Below are 23,169 nucleotides of genomic sequence, written 5' to 3'. Positions count from 1 at the left end.
GGAGGGTTTTCTTATCCCTGACATTTGCCGTACTTCTGAACTGTTTTGAATCTGCTTTGGAAGGCTTATTTCTCATAATTGGTGCCTCTATCCATGGGGATGGTCTTCATGACATTAAGATACAGAAGCCATTGAAGAGGTTTGACAAACTGGAAGTCAGTATATTTTAAATAAACCGACCTTTTAAAGTCTTAGTGATATTAAAGTATAGATGCCACACTGAGTATTTGCTTTCTGTCATCGTAGCTGGAAAAAGCATGACAGCATTTCGGCGGCAAGTAGATGAATATCATCCGTTGATACCAGGATACACAGGTAAAAAATGTACACCTTTGGCCACTTCTCGGCCACTAACTTGACAAGGATTGCAATGTCCAGATAAAGAGGAAGCCAATGATCAACTTTCTCAGCTCGATCGCTTTGTTACTGTTTAATATATTGCTGTACCAATAACAAACAAGATTATAATTTTTATTAGCATTCTAAAGCTAAAAAGAAAGCCGCATTGTGGAAAGGATGTTATGTTTAACCGATGGCACTTTATACACTACGAACATTCTTGTGCCTTGTAACCTTCAACTGGGCAAAAGAGTCTATTGAAAGGCAAAACTTTTTCAACTAAGGTACGAGAAAAATGGCTTACAGAATGTATCCAAAATCTGGGAGCCATGACTTGAATTGAAATTTGGCAAATGTTAAAAAAACACATTTGTGTTTTATAGAATTATGATAAAGTATTTTATGACATAATACAAAAAGTCATAAAACATTTCCTGTGGTTAACTGTTGAGGTTGACTGTGCTATGCCGTTCAACATGAGATACTTTCAAGGCAGGTATATCTCTGGATGTCTCCCTGAATTTTTAAGAAATGTTCCGGTACATCTAGTCCTAGACCATAATGGAGCCCCAAATTTCCGTGGTTAAGTCAGTGAGTTTTGCCCCATTTTACGACCTTTCTTTCCAATTGGTAAGTGAATCACTGCAGTTGATAAGTTAGTAACCTGATTGTTATGAAACTAATTGCCAAATGTCAGAATTTTGATCACAAGATCATGGGGATGCTGGAAAGGTCATAACTGTGAAAAAGGGTCATAAGTCACTTTTTCCAATGCCATTGTAACTTTAAACAATCACTAAGTGAACTGTTGTAAATTGAGGACTATCTGTACATTAGGAATTCTGCTACTGTTGAAGGCATTGAGAAATCTGGTAAGGAAATCTCTCTGAAACAATGACCCAATGGGTTATGAATCATAGAGTCTGGGCTATGAACATAATCAATCTACAGTTCTGAAAGCAACAATGATACAGAGAATTAAACTTTATCTTTAAGCATGACAGCTTCTCATGTGCCAAAAGAGATGTCTGTGAGCATCTGCTTCCTTACCATTGTTCTTTTGTTGCTGTTTTTTTTAACAACCAGGCAGTATATAAAATGTAATGATCAATGTAAGCCAAGGGAAAGCAACTCATTTTGGAGTCAGTGGGTAAATGAAAAGCAAACATAGAGGTGTGAAATGTTGTAGCCTCATTAGAATATAGAGAGTTAGCATTGGCTAATTGAAAGTGGTGAAAAGGATGTCCTTTACAAAATCTCGGGGTACCTATTTAACATTTTTAAATTCCTTGAAAATAACTATCTTTTAAGCTGTGTGAGCCTAGCTAAAGTGGACCAAGTAGAAATGGATTTTGTTGATTCTTATGCTGATAAGGCCAAAATCATATACCTAATGGGACTGATATAATTAGATCCCAATTGCATTATCCACTGGTAGGCAGAACTGTTAGCTAGCCTTGGCCCAGTCATAGATAATTGGAATGGATCTGGAGTTTTTGTCACTTCTCAAACTGAAAATGCTCACTGCTACTTTGATGTGTCATGATTTAGCTACAATACTGGAGTCTTGGGTACTCTAGCCAATCTGGTAATCTGGCACTTTAATTTGCATTGGGATATGTTCTTTCTGGATTAATACTAGGTTCCATCTCCCATCTGTACCCACATCTGTATTTAAATGCTCAAGTTGTAGATGAATCAATTTCTGTAAAGACATTATAAGGCAAAGGTAAAGGTTCCCCTCGCACATTTGTGCTAGTTGTTCCTGACTCTAGGAGGCAGTGCTCATCTCCGTTTCAAAGCCAAAGAGCCAGGGCTGTCCAAAGACATCTCCATGGTCATGTGGCCAGCATGACTAAATGCTGAAGACACATAGAGCGCTATTACCTTCTCTTCCTTTTATACTGTTGCAGCAGATTGAGGTTTGTAATCTATTTATGAAAGACCAGGACTTGAGACCACGAAGGTGAGAGAAACAGGTTTATTTGATGCATCGAGTTCAGCGTGTTCACACACCAAAATCTGAACTGCCTGGGCTCTGTCCAGGATGCTACTTTTATGCCGTGTTCCACACTGTGCATTCTCAAGGCGTTTCCATACACGAGACAAGCATGACATTTCGAAAAAGAAAAGTTCACTTGGAATGTTACAGCAAAGTACATAGGAGAAATACAAAAAAGAGAAGTTCCTATAATGTCTTAAGCTGTCAGCAGTTTTTACCTCTGTTCTATCTCTCACCCACGCCTGGCTTCCTGTGCCCCTCCTTTACAGGGTCTTGCCACACTGTTCAGCCCTATTTTTAATACCTATGAGGAAGTTGGAGAGAAAGTTCACTCCAGCTAAAAGTCAACTTTGGAACTCCAGAGCACTAGAATGAAAAGCCAAGCTAATATGAATGTATAAGGTCCATTCTATTAAGACCACCTAACCTGGCCAGCCACTGGTGGGTTTACCTGTGCACCCCCCCCTGCATCAATACTTGCATTTTTGTATGCATTCAAACTGCTAGGTTGGCAGAAGCTGGGACAAGTAACAGGAGCTCACTCCATTGCACTGTGCTAGGGATTCGAACCGCTGAATTGCCGACCTTTCTGATCAACAAGCTCAGCATCTTAGTCACTGAGCCACTGTGTCCCTTAGTTAGATAGTAAGATGGCAATGCCTAAATTGATGTCTTCCAGATGAATTGACCCTCTGTATCCCACTATTCATAATCACCCCAACCTGCAATTATTGTAGAGGAGTGTTACTATTTCTGGAGCTAATTTAGTTGGGAAACACTATTCTGGAATGTACCTTCTGGGCATACCATCAATATCACATTCTTCTTTGCCCTCTTTCTTTATTGAGAGTTTCATATGAAGTTTCAATGTTTAACTCCTTTTTCATTTTCATATCTCTGGTGAGAGCAAATATAAAGAAACCCATCTTCCTTTCCTTTTTCTAGCTCCATTTTAAGGGCCAATCCATCTTGCTCCTAAGTTGAGGTCCTGTACAGTGGCGGGTTCCTAACCGATTTACTACCAGTTCGCTGAGAGGGTGTTTGGCGTGTGAGCTGCTGCGCATGCGCAGTTGATTGAAAACTCTTCTGTGCATGCACAGAAACATTCCAGAGACAGCATAAGAGATGAGGGAACCGGTTCAGGGGTGCGCCATATCACTACTGGTTCCACCAAACTGGGCCGAACCGATAGGAACCCACCACTGGCCCTGTAACATTTGTAGAACAGCTTTGAATACTGAGTGGCATGCACCAAACCTTGCCTTGCACTAGGATTAATAATTTATATTATGAGTATGGGTGGGAGAAATATAATGCTCAAACATTATGAATATAATCTCCTGGCAAGACATGGCAAAATAATATAATTTTGGAAGAGCCCCAGAGCTAAACATTCTGTTTTATAACCCAACAAATAATCTATCTGGCACACCTGTCGTGTATGCAAGTAATACAACTTTTTATGAAGGACAGTATACTTAACTAATAGGGTTATAATGAAGTAGCTGCTTCCAAAGGTGCAAATTCCTTAAACAGGATGGATGGCCTTTGGTTGGCTAGGGAAGCAAGAGTACAAGATTTTTGCTTTAGTGTGTTGGATGAGAAGATCATTGTTTCCCAGCTCTGATATGCTATCTGAGGAATTCTGGGAGTTGAAGTTCACCAGTCTTAAAAGTTGCCAGGTTTGGAAACCCCAGCATTCGCTGGCTGGGGAATTCTAGGAGTTGAAGTCCAGACATCTTCAAGTTGCCAAGGTTGAGAAACACTGGTCTAGATTATCCTATTTTGAAGATTTCTGAATGGCGTCTAACTACATTTCTTTACTTTTTCTAGGATACATCCCTCTTAGATTCTATCGTGTTGGAACTAGCTATGGAAATGATTCTGTGTGGTGTGTTAAGACCTTTCGTGATATTACAGATAGAAATAATTACCAGGAAGCTGAACTGAGGCATACAGCAGCCATCGCGCCACAGCTACCACCTATTGCTACCAACGAAGAAATATTAAATGTACTTGATGACTATAATTACAAACATCATCCCAATGTGCTGGGTACAGTATGCATAATTTATAATAATTTGAATTTATTTAAATCCCTTTAATTGCCATTGTAATCTAACATTATTGACAAATAATTGCATCTTTAGTTGTTGTTTTGATTGTTGAGTACAGCAGAATCCAAATTATTTGGTTGTTGTAGAAATGGGCCAAAGACTGTTGGGAGTCTTTGTGAAAGGACTTCTCTCTGAAAAAACTTCTAGCATAGCTTGTGTTTAGATTTTCAAACAGATCTAGCAGTATTGAATATTTAAGATGTGATACAATTCAAGCAGAGGTGGGTTCCTACCAGTTCGCACCAGTTCGGTAGAACCGGTTCATCAAATCTACCGAACCGGTTAGAAGAGGTTCCACCAGTGGACCTGGAAAGCAGGTCACACCTACAGAAGAGATTCCAAAATTTTTTGAAACCCACCACACACACACATACACACACAAACACACACACACACACAGACTCACACAGACTCACACAGAGAGAGAAAGAGAAAGAAAGGAAGAAATAAATAAATAAATAAATAAAGAAGAAAGAAAGACAAAGTGAGAGAGAGATGAAAGAAAAAAAGGAAAAAGGGACAGAGAGACAAAAGGAAGGAGAGAGAGAGAGAGAGAGAGAGAGAGAGAGAGAGAGAGAAAACACATGGCTGGCAAGCCACTCCCACCAGGTCACATGGCTGGCAAGCCACTCCCACAAAGAAGGCCACACCCACAGAGTAGGTTTGAAAATTTTTGAAACCCACCACTGAATTCAAGCAAGTAAACAGTAAACAGTAAGTTATATATATAATAAGTTTGGACCAAAACAATATTTAAATAGGAGTGAAACCTGGACTCAGTGATATTAGAGTTATTGTCTCTTGACAGGAGAAGAAGCCTTAGCCTATTTTTAAGATGCAACTTGGTGAAAAAAGCTAAACAAAATTGAAAAGCAGTATGAACTTTCATAGTATTTGAGTATTTCTCTAGAATACAGATTATGCAATACAGATTATGCATTCTCTGGGCATATTTGGTTCAGTTGTATTTTATGATCGGGCACGTAGAGTCTTCAATAGTGGAAATGAACCTAGACTTAAAAGACAGACTAAATTTTGAGAAGCATAACCATGCCAAATGGAATGTTTCTTGCACTAGGAATGAATAAAGTAATCTTGACTTTGCAATACAGGATAAACAATAGGAAGCCAGATATTTAGATGAGCTACAGTTCACAGAATGAAGATATATTGGAACAGAAAGATTGTAAAAAAGAATATTTTTAAACCAGTCTTACAAGTGACCTTAACATAGATATTATGTGAATTGTGTTTTTAATAGATAGTTTATTAATTGATTAGTCTTGTAACTTTATCAAATATAAAAAATAAAATATAGAATCTAATTTTAGGGTATAATGTTTTTAATACACTTTTTATTGCAAGTGTCTTGGTTTAGGGATTTTGTTCAAAGCCCCCCCAAAAGTTGCTCTTTACATGACTGAATCAGCTCTTGATCATTTTGTCTTCATGACATTAAGTGTTTCACAGACTGAATTCACACCTTTTTTGTCCTTTTTGCGATGGCCCATTTTATTAGCTTTGTTCTTACTTCACTACATCTGAATTCTTAGACACACGCAAGCATTTATGTTCAGCCTAACACTGCTAGCAAAGTAAGGCAGCCAATGTTATAAGCAAACCCAGTCTTAGCTACAGTTTGACAGCCTCTGTAGAGCAATGTATCTGAAATGATATTTTTCCATGCTTAGATGAGTAGTTTTAACGGAATACAAGGTCTTAATTCTCTCTCTGAGTTGTGGTTACACAGACACAGAGCTGGATTAGAGTTATTGTAAAAAGAGTTGTAGGGGCCAAATGCTTTCATGTTATCCTTCTAGAATCGCCACTAGCAGAAGTTTTTAGTAGAAGGAGAAGAAATGATGGTTTCACTGCAAGACGACTTCTTCCATCACACTTGGAGGTGTGATCGAAGTGTGATCACATCTCGAAAATAGACACACGCATGCAATACAGACTGAAACTGTGATGGGCAGGCACTTGGCTATTTTTTTTAAAAAAAATTGTGTGGCGGAGGCATCAGGTTATTAATCTATTTGAATATATTCACTTGAATATATTACCCACCCAACTGCAATGGATTATTTTTGTTTCCTTACAATTTGTAATATGAGAATGGGAGTCAGAACGTTGTTTGAGTCTTGTTTTGAACTAAGAAAGTAACCACATTCACTGCCTATTCCCCACATTTTAAGACCACTTGAAATTACAATGATTGAAGGTTAGCTTTATAATGGTTTGTGAAGGATCAGGAAGGAAAAGCCCTGTGAATTATCTCCCAATGTAAGTGCCCTTCGCCTTAAAGGAAACTGAACATTGCTAACTGCCCGGTTATCATCTACTCTGTATCTGATTCTCTTAAATACTGATTCTCAGTATTTAATAGCATTGATTGTCTCCCCCAAAGTACTCATATTTCCCAAACTCGGTTTCGTTTCTGGTTCCTTTCTAGGAGAGCATTGGGGGGGCGGGAGGTGGGAATCACATTTGAGCTCTTGGCTTTTGGGTGTATTTCTTTCTTTGTTCATTCCAACTAGACATTTGAATTCTGGAGGCTTAAATAGGAAAGAGATTTTTACTAGAAAAAATAGTGATAAAAAGAGTGCTCTTTGTTCATTTTAGTTTTCCAAAATATTGAAGCATAAGGCTGAATGGCAAAGGTCAGTGTTTTATTATGACAGATACCAAATTCTGTAGGGTTTTTTTTTATTGCTCTACTGAAGGGACCTCTTGGCTGTTACCCACAACTGAACCAGACACTGGATGGGCTATGAATTGTAGTGATGAATAGTATAACAACAATTTTCTCATTGGGAGAGAGGTATGAGGGGTATTTCTCCCAGGTCAAGTCCTTTTGTGTTTTCTTTTCCCTCTTTAAATTATGTGCAAGACTGGAAACATAAAGTATGGCAAATAGCTCTAATAACCATGCTTTTTCAGATAGGGAGCCACATGTATTGGCTTCTCTCTGTGATTCTATGTGAACTTGCTTCATGTCCTCTAAAAAGCCCAGCTGGAGAACTAGAAAAGGTACATGAGCTATAGTGGTGCAGTGGTTAGAATGAAGTATTGCAGGCTACTTCTGCTGACTGCCGGCTGACTGCAGTTTGGTAGTTTGATCCTGACTGACTCGTGGTTGGCTCAGCCTAGCATCCTTCGGAGGTTGGTAAAGTGAGGACTCAGATTGTTGGGGGAAATATGCTGACTCTGTAAACTGCTTAGAGAGTGCTGTAAAGCATAGTGAAGAGATATATGTCTAAGTCTAAATGCTATTGCTACATTGCTACTATTTATATTATTTGGTTTTTATAAAGGGGGCATAATTTTAAGGTGAGTTTCTCTGTTCAGAGTATTTCATTCCTATCAGGTTTACTAAATTTCCTGTTATCAGAACATCAGTCAGTGTACTCTGTGGTCAGTAGGCATCCTTAGTTTTTAGATCAGTGTTTCTCAACCTTGGCAACTTGAAGATGTCCGGATTTCAACTCCCAGAATTCCCCAGCCAGCGAATGCTGGCTGGGGAATTCTGGGAGTTGAAGTCCGGACATCTTCAAGTTGCCAAGGTTGAGAAACACTGTTTTAGATTGTTCTAAGAGATTAAATATTGTCTAGCAGATGTTAGCTCCACTAGGTAGGTCAGACCAGAAAATCAACTACATAGGAAGAGTAACACTACTTTTCTTGAGATTGGCTATAATTACTGAATCTTCCATGTTTGATAATGCTATACCTTCTCCTCTTTCTTACACACCAGTGAATTCAGGAGGTCTCTGCCTGAGCCAATTCTGAATGTTATCTTAATAAAATTCCATCCCCTTTTCCCTAGGTAACAATTCCTGCATATTTCTGTCAAGGTCATTTCCTAACTCTTTACAGCAGTCTTCCCCATGCTAGCAATTTTCAAATATGTATACACCTCCATAAATTTTCCCACCCAATATATGTTTCCTCATAGCAAGTTGAATGCCAGCCACTTGTAACAAAGCTAGACAACTTACATTGATAAACCATTAATGGCTTTCCAGAATGACAGGAGAAAGGAGTCAACCTGGAGAATACTATTTGAGAGTGCAGGAGATGTAATACTGTTAGGCTTGTGTTTTCTTTAGAAATTTGGGGGAAGAGAATTCACAGACTTCTTGTCTGGCCCGAGGAGCACAGGGAGAGTCAATTCAGAGGAGATGGTCCTGCAGGTGACAACACAAAAACATATCCTTTGTTGAAAATCCTAGGATTTTGAGATCAGAGAACTGGAGCACTGGGAAGATTGTTCTAAAGAATTATTTTAGGTTAGGCAAAGCTTAGAATTCCTTCAAAACGTATTCTTCCCTTTGGTATCTAGTAAGTGATCATGGGGGACACGGTGGTTCAGTGGCTAAGACGCTGAGCTTGTTAATCAGAAAGTTCGGCAGTTCGAATCCCCAGTGCCGTGTAACTTGTCCCAGCTCCTGTTACTTGTTCCAGCTTCTGCCAACATAGCAGTTCGAAAGCATGTAAAAATGCGAGTAGAAAAATAGGAACCACCTTTGATGAGAAGGTAACTGTGTTCCATGCGACTTTAGCATTTAGTCATGCCAGCCATATGGAGACATCTTTGGACAGTGCTGGCTTTTTGGCTTTGAAACAGAGATGAACATTGCCCCCTAAAGTCAGGAATGACTAGCACATATGTGCAAGGGGAACTTTTACCTTTATGTGATTTTTTTAATCTGCTGCTTTTCATCTCTGTCTGGAAAAAAATTGGGCCTTGTAAACCACTTGGGTAAGTGTTGAGGGCAAGGATGAGCCACCGCTGCTCTATGGAAGTCAATTAGCAAGCTATTTAAGGGAAGATTTGCTGAAATGCTAGGGAATAAACCAAAACTTGGATCAGTTTCTTTCTGTATTTCAACTATAGTTACTGTCAGACCTGGTTTTCATCTCCCATCCACCCACCATTTGGAAAGCTAAGCCTCCCTTAGCTTTTCAATTATACTTCTTTTGATCATTTTGCAGGGCCTGTGGAGACCAGAAGAACCCTCCTTGAACCACCCATACCAGGCTGGAGTGGCTTTGTGCCTAGATCCAGGGTCACAGAATTTGGTCATGGAGTACGCTATCATGTGATGACAGAAAACTGCTACCGAGATTTTAAAAACTCGATGGACAGAAACAAAGAAGTTGCTGTTGGGAAAGATCCCACGTATGTTCACTTTGAGATGTTTAAGTGGTGTCCATTGCTGCTCTGCCTTGACAGAATAGTATTTGTTAATGGATCAGGAATCAAGTTTGGAAATATAATGTTAATAAATATACACGTTGCATAAGTAATGAAACTTTAAAGCCACAAATGGACTAAAAATGGACCATGGATTGGTCTTTTGTAATTATCTATTATTATCATAATAGTGGTATAGTGGTTAGGGCACCAAGCTAGAAACCAGGAGACTATGAGCCTCATTTATACTTTTGGCATTAACCCAGATAGATGATTCTGGGTCAGTCATGGTAACTACTTCCAAAAATGTTGCCAGGAAAACTTTCAACGACCTGTCCAGGTGGTCACAAGAAAACTGACTCAAAGGCAAAAACAAACAAACAAATGGAATCAATGTAGAGTATCCTGTCTCTCAGTCTCGGCTGTAATAGTAAGAAAGCCAAATATTTCTGTCAACCAAGCGTAGCCAAACAAGTGTTTGTCATTATTTATTATTAAGACAAGACAAGAAATTCAATAGGAGTAAAGCTATTTTCTTTCTGCATGGGTGATTATTTCTGCCAGGTAACTGTTAAAAACTCTAGGATTAAAGGGATAGTCTGCCATGAATTTGGATCTTTGTTTTTAAACAATGGAGTAGTTATCACGAGAAGAAAACTATTAGGAAAAAAATAGAAGACCCAACAGGGTGGAGAGAGAGGGGGGAGGGAGAGATCTATCTGTCTGTCTGTCTGTCTGTCTGTCTGTCTGTCTGCCTGCCTGCCTGCCTGCCTGCCTGCCTGCCTGCCTGCCTGCCTCTCTCTCTCTCTCTCTCTCTCTCTCTCTCTCTCTCTCTCTCTCTATCTATCTATCTATCTATCTATCTATCTATCTATCTCTATCTCTATCTCTCTATCTCTCTATCTCTCTATCTCTCTATCTATCTATCTATCTATCTATCTCTCTCTCTCTCTCTCTCTCTCTCTCTATCTATCTATCTCTATCTATCTATCTATCTATCTATCTATCTATCTATCTATCTATCTATCTATCTATCTATCTATCTATCTATCGTAAAACTACTACAGTATTGATACATATTCTATTCTTTTTTATTTTAGGAAAGAAGTGCCTGAAACCAAAGATTCACGACACCAGAGATTCTATAGGCCCGAAGGAATGATGCCCAAGTACACTGGCCATATCCCACGTAAGGGTTCAGATTTTATTCTTGGAAACCATGAAAGTTACTAATTCCTTGAAGTAACTGCAGCCTTTTCTAAGACTACATGGATGCCTCTCCTGCACCTGCAGGAGAATATCTGTGAAAGATCCCTTGGTTGAAGAAGTTACAGGCATGAGTCTCCCTCCCCGTGCAAAAGCACTTTTGGCCCTCAGGAATGCTATAATTCTAGCCAGCAAAGGCAGAGTTGTGGGTGAGGGAGGTTATGCTTCAAGAAGTATACATTAGGGCTGGAAAATAGAGGTGAATAACTGACAGCATGCAGCAGAAAAATATGTACATCAGTCTACAATAGGGATGGGCAGATGTGGCCCCTCATGACTTGTGAACTTCAATACCCAGAATTCCCAGATCCCAGAGTTGGAAGTCCACAGGTCATAAAGGGGTCACAGTTGCTCATCCCAGTCTATCAGCTGTACCACAAATTTGTTAAAGGAGTTGATTTAAATTTCTAACCTGAATGTTTAACATTCAACTGTTCTCAACTTAAAGCAGAACAATGACAATAGTTGAAGGGCCAAGGTGGCGCAGTGGTTAGAGTGCAGCACTGCAGGCTGACTGCATCTGCAGTTCGGCTGTTCAAATCTCACCGGCTCAAGGTTGACTCAGCCTTCCATCCATCCGAGGTGGGTAAAATGAGGACCCTGATTGTTGGGGGCAATATGCTGACTCTGTAAACCGCTTAGAGAGGGCTGAAAGCCCTATGAAGTGCTATATAAGTCTAACTGCTATTGCTACTGCTACAATAAGCGACAATATTCTAACTCCTCCAGACGAGTATAAAATAGCACATGAAATATTTCTGCCCGGGGCAAAATAAGTGGCTGAATATATTGGGAAAAAAATCTATACCAGCTAACTTGAATGATAAAATTAGAACTGTTTCTGCAAGAAATACATTTGTTTTATAGCTTCAGATTTCATAAGTAACAAATTATGATTATGAAATTCATCTGGCAGCATAGACACCCATACAGAGTTTAGAATGTTGCAGCTGATACCAAAGAAAAGCTTAATGAAAATGTCTCCCTCCCATAGCAATATGGAGGGATCAGGGGTGGGTTTCTCGCCCCGTTCCAACCGGTTCGGTTGGAACGGGGCCGGCGGCGTCCTCGTGCACGCGCGCAATGCATGCATGCATACTAGTGTCTGTGCGATGCTCCAGCTGCTCCTGGAGGATCGCACAGGCGCTGTATGCATCCTGCGCATGCGTGGAAGCGCAGAACTCATCAAAACCGGGTAAGAAACGCGGGCGGGCGGGTGGACCCTTCGGCGTTCCTGGAAGTTACTTACTTCCGGGTTCGCCGACCAACCGGTTTGCGGGGACCGCCACGAACCATCTGAAACCCACCCCTGGGAGGGATCAAGCTTTTCAACATTAGAATTTTGGGTTTGGATTCTGTTCTTCAGTCTTCCCTAAAGATAAACAGTTTCCATTCCCCCTGTGGCTGTTAGCTGAGCTTGTGGAGATATAAGTGAAGGTCGTTTAATATCAGGAAGACTCCAAATTGATAATTTAATTTGTCCAGTCAGATGCCAAATTGGTTGCTCATGTTCGTGTTGGAAGCCCCTAAGGTGTTTCCAGGTTAAAAGGATAAGTCTGTGACATCACCATTGTCCATGGATGCCTGATTGGGGGTTCTTTTCATGTCCATAATTGTCTATTGCAGGGGTGTCAAACTCGATTTCATTGAGGGCCACATCAGGGTTATGTTTTATCTCAGGGGTCCGGGTGGGCATGGCCAGCTCGATGTCACTTATGTCAGGGGCGCCTATGGTGGCCCAAGAGCTCTGCCAGCACAAATGGAGTTTGGGAGGGCTGCACATGGCCCTGCTGAGCTCTGTTTTTACTGACAGAGGGTTGCAGGAGGCTGTCTCAGCTGAAAATGGAGCTCCATTTTCACTGGCAAAGGCACTCCTGGCCGGTTCTTCAGTGTTTCCAGGGCGGCCCTGCAAGCCAGATCTAAGCACCCCACAGACCTTGAGTTTGACTCCCATTAGTCCAGTGTTTCTCAACCTTGGCAACTTGAAGATGTCTGGACTTCAAGTCCCAGAATTCCCCAGCCAGCGAATGCTGGTTGGGGAATTCTGGGACTTAAAGTCCAGACATCTTCAAGTTGCCAAGGTTGAGAAACACTGCATTAGTCTATTGTTTCCTTCACTGCCAAGCCATGGGCTCCTAAGTACTGATAAGCTGATGGTAAATCAGCACTCCTGTTGACTGACCAGGCTTCAATAATTTACTTGGCTATTGTTGTACCTGCACAGCTGACAATCTTATTTCAATATTTCAGCAAGTCTGTTTTTCAAACTACAGTATTGTGGAATTGTGGTAAGAAGGTTTGCATCCACTTGAATGTCTTTCATTCTTTTAGCATGAAGATGCAGTCCTTTTAGAAAAGCTAAAAATCTAAGCCTGTGCAGTACTTTTAAATTTTTTGGTCCCAAAATTTATATTTGAAACAGCATCCAATCTTTTATGAAGGAGTTCCTACACAGAAGGGCTTCTTAATCTCAGACTTTTAAAGTGTGTGGACTTCATTACCATAACAGTATTCACCATCAATTATGCCAGTGGTTCCCAAACTTGGCAACTTTAAGACTTGTGGACTTCAACTCCCAGAATTCTCCAGCCAGAAGTTCACCCATCTTAAAGGCCCTGGGTTTTTTAAGAAACATGGCTTTAGAACATGATCCATGTAATAACTGCCTTCTTTTTGTTGTGACGGTTAATGTGTTAATTGCCAACCACGTGTGTCCACCCTGGAGAAGAAGGAAAGTAAAGACCGTATGTTGCAACATATATCAAACAAAATATGTGTATTTTGCAGATGAACGCTCTGGTCTTGGAAGAACATTTGGAAATATATGCAGAAGTTGCTCTGTATGCAAGCACACGGACGTGAACTATGGAACTTATCTTAGTAAGAAACGAAAAATGGAAAAAGGTCAAGAGCCGATCAAAGAACACAAGGAAACTATAATTGCATAATATTTGAACTGTACCATTAGACAATTAAAATGAAAATTAATGTCTGGAATGGGGCGACTTAAAAACTTTCTCTCTTTGACCAATCATGTGGAAGTGTACAAGTATTTAAAAAATATGTCATATTTCTTATCTGTTTGTAAAAGAGTTACTGTGCCAGGAGAGCCATAACATCACATATACCGTAGACTGAGAAGTCACTCAGAGGCATCTTCAATGAAGAAGTCATTTCAGGGGCATCTTCGATGAAGAAGAGGCTTTGAGGACATCTGGAGAAAATGCAGCTGTCTTTGGGTTTAAGGAAGCATAGAAACAATAAGGTGTCAACAAGCACAGAATTCAAAAGAGATTTCAAACATTGAGATGATGAGATAGCCACCACTTCGAAATAGATTAGTTGAAGTTTTGAATTAAAGAGTAAAATATTGAGAATTGTTTTAAAAAATAATTGGCCCAGTTTTTGTCCCAGTTTTTCGGGTGGCAGCCATCGTCGCTGGAAACCAAGAGGAAAGAAAGTTATTTTCACATACAATGAAATTTCAATCTGTTTTAAAAGAGAACAATTGTGAGTTTAAAGCAGAAGATGGGAGATATTTGTTCATTCATTGTTTACCAGACATTTCAGTGGGATTGATTTTGCTCTTAAAAGTTCTCCATAATTGTATTTATATTTATTTATGCTTAACAAAAACGACACCTTGGTGAAGTTACCTACACAGACGATTGTTCCGGTGTTACTGCATTTTGAGAAAAAAATTATATTTAAAGAAATAGTTTATTATCCTGTTGTTGAATTTTGTCATAGACAAAGCACTCATTGGGTGTTTGCTATTAAAGTGTAAATACTGAGCAGGGATTATTTTTAATAACTAATATTTGAGCAGTTTATATAATATTTTCCATTTGAAAATACTTTTCTGTGTGGATAGAAATCAAATAATTATGTCACACTGCTTGTTTAAACTGCAATTTATGAAATATTTATGTACATATTAAAATTATCTAGTTAATTACTGTTCTAAAGTTGACCCTACAATTTCTGCCAGCATTCCTTCTAGATAATGGTCAGTGGATTTCAGATTTAGACATCCTTTGATTTTTTAACACTGCGATGTTCACCAACCATACTTAGACATAACATGGGAAATACACGCAAAACGCATGCTGATGCATTCCAGATAGGTATATAGACCAGGCTGAAAGCTTATTTTGTGCACACACAAAAAATCCATGGCACGACAAAACCGCACTCGACTAAGCCGCGCCCGATTAAACCGCATCGCTGATGTCATCAACAGGGCGACAACAGCAAGCGTGGAGAAAGAAGGGCACTTTAAATAGCGCTTTGAAAGCAAGCCGGTTCAACTTAAGGTAAGGGCTAGGTTTAGGGTTAGGTTTAGGGTTAGGTTAAGGGTTAGGGTTAGGTTTAGGGTTAGGTTAAGGGTTAGGGTTAGGTTTAGGGTTAGGTTAAGGGTTAGGATTAGGTTTAGGGTTAGGTTAAGGATTAGGTTTAGGGTTAGGTTTAGGGTTAGGTTAAGGGTTAGGTTTAGGGTTAGGTTTAGGATTAGGTTTAGGGGGGTTAGGTTTAGGTTTAGGGGTTAATTTTAGGTTTAGCATTTACAGCATGCTTCTTTCTCTGCGCTGTTGTCGCCCTGTTGATGACGTCAGCTACACGGTTTCGTCGAGCGCGCTTTAGTCGAACACGGTTTTGTGGTGGAACCCAAAAAATCTAGGTCTCTGTTTTCCCCAACTTCACTTAAAAGGGATAATATAATAAAACTGCTTGTCAGTCAGTCCCTGCCAATCTCCAATTAACCAGCTTCTCCAATCCAAGCACCCTCCATATGTGCACCCAAATTCCCAGAATTCTTAGCAGTAGGCTTCCCCTTCTAGCAAAGTCCACACATCTTTTGGGGTGATATATAGGGTGATAATGTTCTCCAACCTTTGCCTTCAGAGGGTGACCGAAGTCATTCCAAATGCCAGTGATCCCCAAGCAGAGTGATTGTTTTGATTTGGAAATGAGAAGGAAATGTATTTAACTTGCTTGGAGAGCACCAGGGGTGATGAAAAACTGTTAAAAGTTTTGTGAAGAGATGTTAGCATAATAATAAATAAGTGCCTAACGTAATTACCCTCTGGAAGGTTTTTCCCCCCCTTTGCATTTGATTGCATGGTACCTTGTTGAGCATTTCAGTTTCTGAATATTTCAGTTAAACTGTTAACCTTTACACTTAAATTTTCCTCCTCAGCCTATAATTTGTATGGTCTGCCGTCAGAAAAGGGAGGTAGATTAGATGGCATCTGCTATACTGCAAACTATAATTATTAACAGTATTTTGCATTACAAATGCACCCTTCAAATCCCTTCTCAGTCGACGGGTAGAGCTCCTTTGAAGCACAGGTAAGACCCACACTGAGACTACTTCAATCTGTCTTCCTCAGGAAAAGGTGTTTGTCTGTGAGAGAAGTCCTGCTGAGTGGTTCAAATGGGGTGAAATACTAGATTACATGCGGCTCTTCAAGTGAGAAGTTTGGAATTGCATTCTGCAAATTAAAAAAAAAAACCTCCCAAATAAATTTCTGCCAAGCTGAGAAGGCTACAGGTAGTCTCGACTTACGACCGCAAATGAGACCAAAATTTCTGTTCATTAAAGTAAATTGTGCCCCATTTTATGACCTTTCTTGTCTTCAGTTGTCAAGTGAATGGCCGCAGTTGATAAAAGAGCCGAGGTGGCGCAGTGATTAGGGTGCAGCACTGCAGGCCACTTCAGCTGACTGTGATCTGCAGTTCAGTGGTTCAAATCTCACCGGCTCAAGGTCGATTCAGCCTTCCATCCTTCCGAGATGGGTGAAATGAGGACCCAGACTGGGGGGGCAAGTTGCTGACTCAATTTGCTAAAAAAATCTGTAAACCGCTTAGAGAGGGCTGAAAGCCCTATGAAGCGGTATATAAGTCTAATAAATAAATAAGTAAGTAAGTAAGTAAGTAAGTAAGTAAGTAAGTAAGTAAGTAAGTAAGTAAGTTAGTTAGTAACCTGGTTGTTAAGTGAATCTGGCTTCCCCATAGACTTTGCTTGTCAGAAGGTTGCAAAAGGCCTTGGGACCCAGCAATGGTCATAAATGTGAACCAGTTGCCAAGCATCTGAATTTTGATCCCATGATTATGGGGATGTGGAAAGGTCATAACTGAAAAAGGGTCATAAGTCACTTTTTAAAAAAGTGCCATAACTTTTAACAGTTACTAAACAAACTCTGGTAAGTTGAGGAGTATACCTTTAATTTCAGCCTGTAATTTTCATTTACTCATTGGCCACCATTTTCTACATAAAAGAAATCGTCCAATCAGGATCTCTCATCTGGAAACTGATAATATAGTATTGAGGAAAGTGTATATCAACACTTCATTATTGTAAGATATTATTACAACTCAAATGTTCAACAAGGGAAAATAAGTGCAAAAAGAATAGAGATTTAAAAAAAAAACAGGCTCACAAAAGTACTTGTGCCATATTTGGATGCACATATAAATGGCTTAGAAATAGGAGTTTTGACTATGTTTCCCCAGCCATTGAACAAACAAAGCTCTTAACCGTAATTTATGGTTTCATCTAAGAGCTTGGGAACGAACTAATATTAAAGCAGAATTGCAGGTAGTCCTTGAGTTATAAATGTTCTTTTGGTGACCATTCAAAGTTACAATGGCATTGAAAAAGTGACTTATGATCTTTTTTCACACAGTCACACCATTCAGCATCCGCATGGTCATGTGATCAAAATTCATGTGCTTGGTAACTGACTCATGATGGTTGCAATGTGCTGGGGTCATGTGATCACCTCTGATAAACAAAGTCAATAGGGAAGCCAGATTTACTTAATGACCATGTTACTTAAAAACAGTGATTTACTTAACAACTGGTGGTAAGAAGGATTGTAAAATGCAGCAAAATTCACTTGAAATGTTGGGTTCTTGTCCTTTTCATAAGTCAAGGACTACCTGTAGTTGTTCTGATTGTGGTAGAGATTCTGTTTGTCATTGGATAGCTTAAAACAAATGGGAAACTAAAAGCTAATAATAAATGTCCTGCCATCTTCATTTTGTGTGTGATGGAAGGAAAAAAGCTTATAACCATTTCCAGCTTGCTGTGAGGGACCAAACAGTTCAGGTGTTTTCTTGCTTTAAAGGTGATAGAAAGTTTACTTTTAGATCATATTGTCAAAATTAATAACTTGTTTGATATGATTCTGCCTAGCAATAGAGAGATGGAAAAGTCCTTTGTTAATAGAAGGTTTTCCTTTCTTTTTTATTCCCCTTTGCTATTCCTGGGATATTAAACCCTAGAGAATATAGCCCTACACCAAGGAGATGCATTACAGATTTTGGTCTAAACTACCCCAGCACTGTGTTTCATTATAGAAGTGTCAGGGTGTTTTCAAATGTTGATAGCAAAAGCTGAATTTTGCTGCCAAACTCTATTGAACAGGCTACATCAGTTCCACAAGTCAAATGTCTCTTAATTGATACGATGCTGATCAAAAACTTTGCTATGAATAGTACAGTGTTAAAGTCTGAAAAGACCCATCAATCTTACATGCACTTTGAGCATATTTTGTTGCAAATAGCATCCTAATTGATAGGCCTGATTATATGGCGAGGAGCCTAATTTATATATCACAAACTGCAGTCCTTTTGTTATTGAGGAAGTTGACACCTTTACAAGAGAACAATATATGTCAACCAAAATATATACCAATTAGGCCTTAGTGAGACACTGAAATGAATGATTTCAGAATATGCTGTATTTACAAATAATATATGGTTTACAACCACTTGCATTTCAAACAGCAGTTCTCTTTGTTGCTACTATTTTAAAACTGTAAGCATTGAAAAAGGTCACAAAAATATGTCCATTAGCACTGAAAGCCAGGAAAATGGACAATAATTTGGTGTTCATTTAACTTTGCATTTGATGGGATAGCTGTGAAATGTAGTTTGCTTAAACACTACCCAACAAAGTGATTGGTGCTTCACTTCATTATTAAAAGAGGGTGTTTGATGGAAACCCATTGTTAACTATGAATGCACTGACATGTCGAGTAGTCATACAAAGCAGTTGTAAGCATGGAGCAAGCAAGAGGTTGCTTGCCTCTTCCAGTTTGAAATCCTTCTAGAACAGAACATTATCTTTTTAAAAAATTCTGCTTGATTCCATTACCAACATCCAAAGACTGTTTAGAAATTAAAGGAATTATCAGGAAGGTATGCATTCAAGTTAGCAGTGCAACGGGACAACGGGCCATGGCCAACTTGCCATGGGACAATGTGTCTCAAAACAAGAGTTACACTATTATTGAAGAAATGGTGGAATATAATCATTAAAGAAAGGATGCCAAAGGAGGCACAAAATCAAATGGGAATGACAAAGATTCAAATATTTGTTTAATCATTTTAAATAATTAAATTGAATTGTTGAATTGTTCTGCAGTGAGTTGGCGAGGGTGGTAAGTTGGCCATCTTATATATATAATTTTTTTATTTTTCAACAAACATAGACAGAAAGACATGTAACATAAAAGTATCTTCCATTACATACAGTGTGTCAATTGGTCACAGAGTTTTTGTGCATCCTTTCCATAGTCACCACTTACATTTTATATAGAATCACATATTTTCAGTCAAATATATTTATATGCATCACTATTATAATATTGCATTTGTTTGACTATCACTATTATTTCTTCATCTTAAATGAGATATGCTGAGTATGGGTTCATTTATATTATAGTAATTACATCATCTTCAATATATCCAGTAACAAAGTATTTTTATGTCTTATTCTAAATCATTCTATTATTATAGTATTAGTGACATTCTTCAATAATTTTCATTTCCATGATTTTTATCTAACAACTGATAAAATAGATCCCATATCCCATAAAATTGTTTATCTTCCTGTTCTCTAATTTCAAATGTCAACTTACTCATTTCAGCACATTCCATTATTTTATAAATAACTTCCTCCTGCATTGGTGTTGTCTCATTCTTCCAGTTTCTAGCAAATACAATTCTAGCTGCTGTTAACACATTTACAATGTTGTGCTTTTAATTATGTACTGTTCTATGTGTTAAATGTTTGTTCCCCCCCCCCCCTTCGAGTTGTAAGCCGCCCTGAGTCCCCCCAGGGAAAAGGGCGGCATATAAATAAACTCTCATAACTCATAACTCTCATACAATCAAGTATTTCAGTTCTGTATTGTATGTTTCCGGTATGATTCCCAACAAAAAGATTAGCATTGTTGATCACAGGTCTGCAAAAAAAAATTTTTCGAGAGCTGTTTTGGTTATTCCACATAATTTTTATGTTTTTTGGTGTCCTGAATCTGAAAATGACCTCCATTTTGTCATAGGACATCATGTTTCCTGACAATTTAGGTAACTATGTTAAATAAGGCAATACCTCAAAATAAATGGAAACAGACTTATAAAATTAAAGTTTTATTACAATATTTTCATGAAAATCCTTTTTTGAACTGAAATGAGCTCCCCTACACACACTAAACTCGATTCTTCCTCCTTGTGAGGCTCCTCTTGGTGCATTTACGCTTGTGAGTAGCATCTGGAATGTCCCTCTGAAGCATCCAACAGTAGTCTGCCATCATTGTAATGCTCCATTTTCCCTGGTATCTCCTTTCCATCTCTTTAAAGTCTTGGTGGAATCGTTTACCTTGTTCCTCACTCACAGCTCCCAAATTTTCAGGAAAGTAGTCAAAGTAGGACTGGAGGAAATGCACTTTCAAACTCATCAGGCAACCTAAAGCTTGAAATGCTTTCAGCATTCTTCCGATAACCTTTTTGTAGCGAGGATCTTTGTTATTGCCTACAAATTTCTGTACGACTTCTTTAAATGCAATCCACCCTTCTTTTTGAGGATCCGTCATGGTATTGACAAACTCTTGATCAACTATAAGCCTTCTAATGTGACGAACACACCTTCCTTCAATTTTGCCTCCAACAAGCATGGAAACTTGGTGACCAAGTATTTGAAGCATTCTCCATCTCTTGGAAGTGATTTTATGAATTGCTTCATCAATCCCAATTTTATGTGCAGAGGTGGTAGAAGAACTTTATGGGAAGGTACCAAAGTTTCTCAGAGGACATTTTTTTTCACCGACTGTTAGCACCCTCGGCTGCCAACTCTTCTTGGTCCAGTGATTTTGTTGGTTTCGACTGTCCCATAGACACAGAAAACAAGGGTATTTGGCATACCCAGCTTGTTGCCCGAGCAACATGCACAAGACCTTCAAGTCCCCACACACTTGCCAACCATGCTCTTCATATTTAAGTTTACAAAGAACCAATTCCAAGTTCTTGTAGGTTTTCTTCAAGTGTACGGAATGATCTACAGGTATGAAAGCGTAAACACCGTTGTGGAGTAAAACTGCTTTGAGGCTTCTTTTTGAAGAATCTATAAAAAGACTCCATTGCTCTGAATCATATTGGATTTTAAATTGACCCATCAGACCTTCAACATCAATGCAATAAACCAACTTGTCTTCCTGGGCGAAGTAAGGAACGAACTCCTTTTCACGATGTCTAAACCATAAAGATGACACTCCTGGGAACAATACATTCCTGCTTTTCAGCCTTGATCCAAGTAACTCAGCGGCATCTTTGGGGAGATTCAAGTCTCTTACCAAATAATTCATCTCCTCCTGAGAAAACAATTTTGGTCTTGTATCATCTTCAGAGTCAGAACTTGATTCGTCATCTGGTTCAGGTATGACTTTACCTTCATCGGAGATAGGTATCTCTTCCAAGGTAACAGGGGGCTTGGGTACTGGTATATCTGTGCCATGGGGGATGGGATGAATTGCTGAGTGAAGATTGGGGTATGAAATGGAATGCTTCCATTTGGAATTAAACCCTTTCACATCGCATGAACAAAAGTAACAGTTATCACTATGGTTCTTTTGCTCTCACCCTACCATAGGAATCCTATAACAGAATTTTTTTTTCTTACCCTTGAACCAGTTTTGGAGGTCCTCAACACACCGTTTGCACACTTTATGAGACGTCCAAACTTTATCTTGATCTCCAATTTTTAGTCCAAAGTATGCAAAGTATACTTTTTTCACAAAGTCTGTAATATTCTGCTGTTGCTTCAACACTGTATATTCACCACGGATGAAACAGAAACTGTCTGGCGAATTAATACACTTTTGTGGAGCCATAACGTAACAGTTGAAGAATGACGAGCTAACATGAATTGTGATGAAAAAGTGTGAACAGCCTAGAACCAAGAACCTGATGATGATTCATGCACAAGTGTGGCATGCAGGAGAGAGCAGCTCTGTATCTGTACACGAGACGTCACAGTGCTGGCCACGCCCCCTGCACTGACCGGAGATGCTGCTATGTGCCCTGTGTCTCCCTCCCACTGGATTCTTCAGGAAAGATTAACCCCTTCTACCATTAGAAGCACAGACTTAAAACTTGCTTAGCTTATGTATATATTGCTGACCATCAGATTTACAGTGCTATTATTTTTTACATAACTCGGACAAACCCTTTAAGGTTTTTTTGGGCATTTTATATTTTAAATGCACTTATGTGAATTAATTAATAGTAATTTGGACTTTAAATTTGGTTAAAAACCCATAATATAAAAAAATAACAAAAATTTAAAAAATGATAAATTTGAAGACAATTTTGCATATTGTGGCAAATCATGATGTCTAGGAATTTTTTCAATATTTTATTTGTTTTCAGCACACCAAAATACATGGAATTTAGATGAAAATAAACAGCTTTTTAGTCACCGACCTGTGTTGTATATATATATATATTCTCATACAGTCAAGAAATGTTTAAGTCTACATGGAAGAAGAAAAGCATAACATGCTAAGTACATATCACATACTTTTTATCATACAATTTGTCTTTGGTCCGGGTGCACAGAGTGAGCATTAAGCCTGAGGACCTTATTTTAAAAATAAGATTAAGATGTGGCCTACCTTGAACCCCCTTAGCTATTACTTTCCTTTCACCCTTTAGATACAGTGGTGAATGCTCTTATTTCACCACTATTACACAAAGGTGCAATTGCAGGTTCATTTCACTTTCACCCAGGACTTAGAGAGTCTTTTGTCTTTGTTTAATGCAATGTAATAATTTGGCCCAGTCCCATATGCTGACAAAATATCTGGATAAGCTCTAACTTGACTTGGGCACAGAAGCACCAATACTCCTATGGTTTTGCATGTCATTTTCTTACTAGAATGACAGAAACTCTATCCTTTGGC

At 38.9% G+C, this 23,169-nt stretch overlaps 1 protein-coding gene across 1 annotated transcript; it reads left to right on the top strand.

Moving 5' to 3' along the window:
• Window positions 1-251: 251 nt before the first annotated feature.
• On the top strand, window positions 252-13,918 carry SPMIP5 (sperm microtubule inner protein 5). The gene is made up of 5 exons (XM_087725062.1): window positions 252-315; window positions 4,175-4,396; window positions 9,454-9,640; window positions 10,756-10,844; window positions 13,709-13,918. Exons 1-5 carry the CDS (start codon window positions 258-260, stop codon window positions 13,867-13,869), a joined length of 717 nt encoding a protein of 238 aa, XP_087581188.1. The 5' UTR covers window positions 252-257; the 3' UTR covers window positions 13,870-13,918.
• The last annotated feature ends 9,251 nt before the right edge of the window (window positions 13,919-23,169 follow it).

Source organism: Thamnophis sirtalis, unplaced genomic scaffold, assembly GCF_051295495.1.
Source record: "Thamnophis sirtalis isolate CommonGarterSnake01/CBP01778 unplaced genomic scaffold, rThaSir2_p1.2 scaffold_11, whole genome shotgun sequence".
Classification (NCBI taxonomy): Eukaryota; Metazoa; Chordata; class Lepidosauria; order Squamata; family Natricidae; genus Thamnophis; species Thamnophis sirtalis.
This window is presented reverse-complemented; position numbering and strand designations above follow the sequence as displayed.